Source organism: Anopheles aquasalis, chromosome 3 (genome assembly GCF_943734665.1).
Source record: "Anopheles aquasalis chromosome 3, idAnoAquaMG_Q_19, whole genome shotgun sequence".
Classification (NCBI taxonomy): domain Eukaryota; kingdom Metazoa; phylum Arthropoda; class Insecta; order Diptera; family Culicidae; genus Anopheles; species Anopheles aquasalis.
In genome coordinates, this window is record NC_064878.1 from 4,500,001 (window position 1) to 4,502,500 (window position 2,500).

The following is a 2,500-nucleotide window of genomic DNA, read 5'->3' on the forward strand; positions in this document are numbered from 1 at the left end:
TGCCGATGGTACGGTCGCGTATGCCGGTGGAACCGATCCCGGTGGGGCAAGGGCCGTAGCGACCGCATACGTTGGTGGACTGTTGTACAAGCGGTGCAGCTCCTCCGGGGTCAGTGGTTTCGGTTTCGCCGCCTGTTGATTGTACGGTACGAGCTGCATCGAAGCAGGCACTGGTGAAGTTGTGTACGGCGACGGTTGAACTGTACCAGCGGCCGGAAGGTACACGTTCGGATGAAACCCGTACGTAGCAGCGGATACACTGAGGCTTCGCTGTGGCTTAAAGCCAACATCGTACAGACTGCCGGTAGCGGGCGGAGCAGACGCTTGCGTGTTGAGGCTGTTCGAAAAAAGATCATCGTGGTGTTAGTGCGATTGGGATACGGCTCAATTCCGGTCACTTACCGGTGCATCTGGGTGACCAGCTCTTTGAGATTGTTCCGTGCTTCCTCCTTCGGATCCGGCGGTTTCGGGAGGGCATTGAACGATATGAGGTCAGCTTCGTCGCGACTCAACGTTGCTGGTGGTGCGGTCCGGTGGTTATTGATCGCTGCTGATTGTGCAGCGGCAGTTGCCTGCAGTGTGGCCGGACTACGGCAATCACTGTGCCGTCTCACGGGACCGGCAGCACTAGAAGCGGCTGGCGATGGCCCTCCTCCAGTGCTGCCGGTGCCACAGGCGACACGGCGCTTCAGATAGGCACGGTACTCCTCGAGGCACTTTGGATCGCGGGCCATCTCGGGCGCAATTTGCCGTTGCTTGGCCGAGATCTTCTCCAGCTCGTGCGTCTCCAGGCTAAGCGCGACCGCCCGCTCAAGCTCTGCCTGGTATCGCTGCTCCATGTCCAGCTCATTCGGATTCATTGCGTGTTTTGTCGTTTACTGCTACTGACTAATGCGCGTCGTGGACCTGCAAATGGAAAACAGATTTTTTAATCGACTGCGTGAAAAAAAAACCCAAACCGCTCAACCTTCGCCGTGGCGTGCGCGGTCGCGGTTGATTAGCGATTTCGGTGGTGGGTGCCTGTGTGTGTTTATCGGTTGCGCGCCTGCGGTAGAATAGAGCCAAAACGGACGGAATTCCCTTTCTCGCTCTCCTCTCTCTGCGCTCTTCTTATCAGTGCGATGCTCTGTCCCTGGCCCAGCCACGAACGTGACACGACGATTATTGCGTGAACGCAAACAGCACGCAGGATCGCAGCAAGCCGTACCCACCAACTGGTTTTTCACTTAGAAACCCTCGTCGATCCGATCGCAATAATTGGATTTTGTTGCTCCATCTCCGCCTGAGAGCTGTTAAAAAAACATTTCAATGTACATTTTGGAAGTTTCCCAAAATAAAATGCCCAACAGTCCGACGATCAATTGAACTGGGGTTGGCTGAGGTTGCAAATGGCAACGGAAGAAGCTTCAGGACGACTTTGAAGAAGATCGAAGCAAACATCAGCACCAATTTACCATTAATTCTCCAGTAGCAACCACCATTCAACGCCACTGCTGCAACAAGTGTTCGGTCAGGGGGTGGGGCGGCGTCGCGGGGACTGAGTTCTGGTGCGCCGTTGTATGCTGCTATGCTGCTGGATTCGTTCCATTCATTCTCTCTCTCCCGCCGCACACACGAACGCACAAAGAATGCGTAAACAAATCGGCTCACACATCGCATCGCCAAGGATCCGAACCAACAACCACCATAACAATCGCCGCGGTGCGGGTCCGGAAAGTGAAAGATGATTATCAAGTTGGCGATGCTCCAGCAGCAGCAGGTCAAGGAAGAGCCCGTTTCTCGCCGCAGCATGCAACCTCCCCTCCTTCAAGGCCCAGCCGGAGAAGGAATTGGCCAACGAGTGCAAGCGAAGGCGGACGATCGCTCCTGCGTCTTGCTCTGGCTACCACGGGGCGACGGCGACAAGATACGTGGTTCATCTTCATCATTTTCTTCCGTCATCTGCTACGGGCATCTTCGTCATCGCTGCGCCATTTCCTGCGACAGGAAGTGGCCATGGGAGCGGTCCCATCGAAAGATGACCCCCACAACCGCAACCCACAATAAACCAACTCTTCCTCACTCGGTGATAATTACCTCTTCCACCTCTTGCTCCTCCTCCAGCGCCGTGCGGTTGTGCGTTTTTGGTTAACTAGTTTTTTCGGCTCTGCTCGCGGCTACAGTGGCCACCGCCCGGTTACGGTGAACATCCCGTGCGTCCGTGTGCGGGATGATGGCGGCCTGGGATCCGCGGTGGACCTCGCTTATTTGGCCACACCGAAAAACGGACGAAAAGCGCGACACGACACCGAAAACACAAAAAAAATCCCGTTGCAGCAGGCGGTGGTGGCGGTGTTGGGCGTGCGAACCCGGCCCGCTCGGAGTTCTCGGAACAGACACACGTCCGCGGATCGAAACACGGACCTCGGAACAGACACACGTACCATTTTTTTTATGTTTACTCCGTTGGTTTATACTGGTCCGATTCAGCTCCCAGCAGCCTTTAAACGATGGTTTTCCA

At 55.6% G+C, this 2,500-nt stretch overlaps 1 protein-coding gene across 1 annotated transcript in view; it reads right to left on the reverse strand.

Moving 5' to 3' along the window:
- Positions 1 to 2,356, reverse strand: part of LOC126575711 (phosphatidylinositol 4-phosphate 3-kinase C2 domain-containing subunit beta) — a 12,716-nt gene extending 10,360 nt beyond the window's left edge. The window contains exons 1-3 of the mRNA XM_050236550.1: positions 2,077 to 2,356; positions 403 to 906; positions 1 to 337 (exon numbers count right to left, since the gene is read on the reverse strand). The exon at positions 1 to 337 is cut by the window's left edge and continues 493 nt beyond it. Of these exons, the coding sequence (XP_050092507.1) occupies positions 1 to 337; positions 403 to 860 (795 nt within the window). The 5' untranslated portion in view covers positions 861 to 906; positions 2,077 to 2,356. The remainder of the gene's footprint in view (positions 338 to 402; positions 907 to 2,076) is intronic.
- Positions 2,357 to 2,500: the final 144 nt, after the last annotated feature.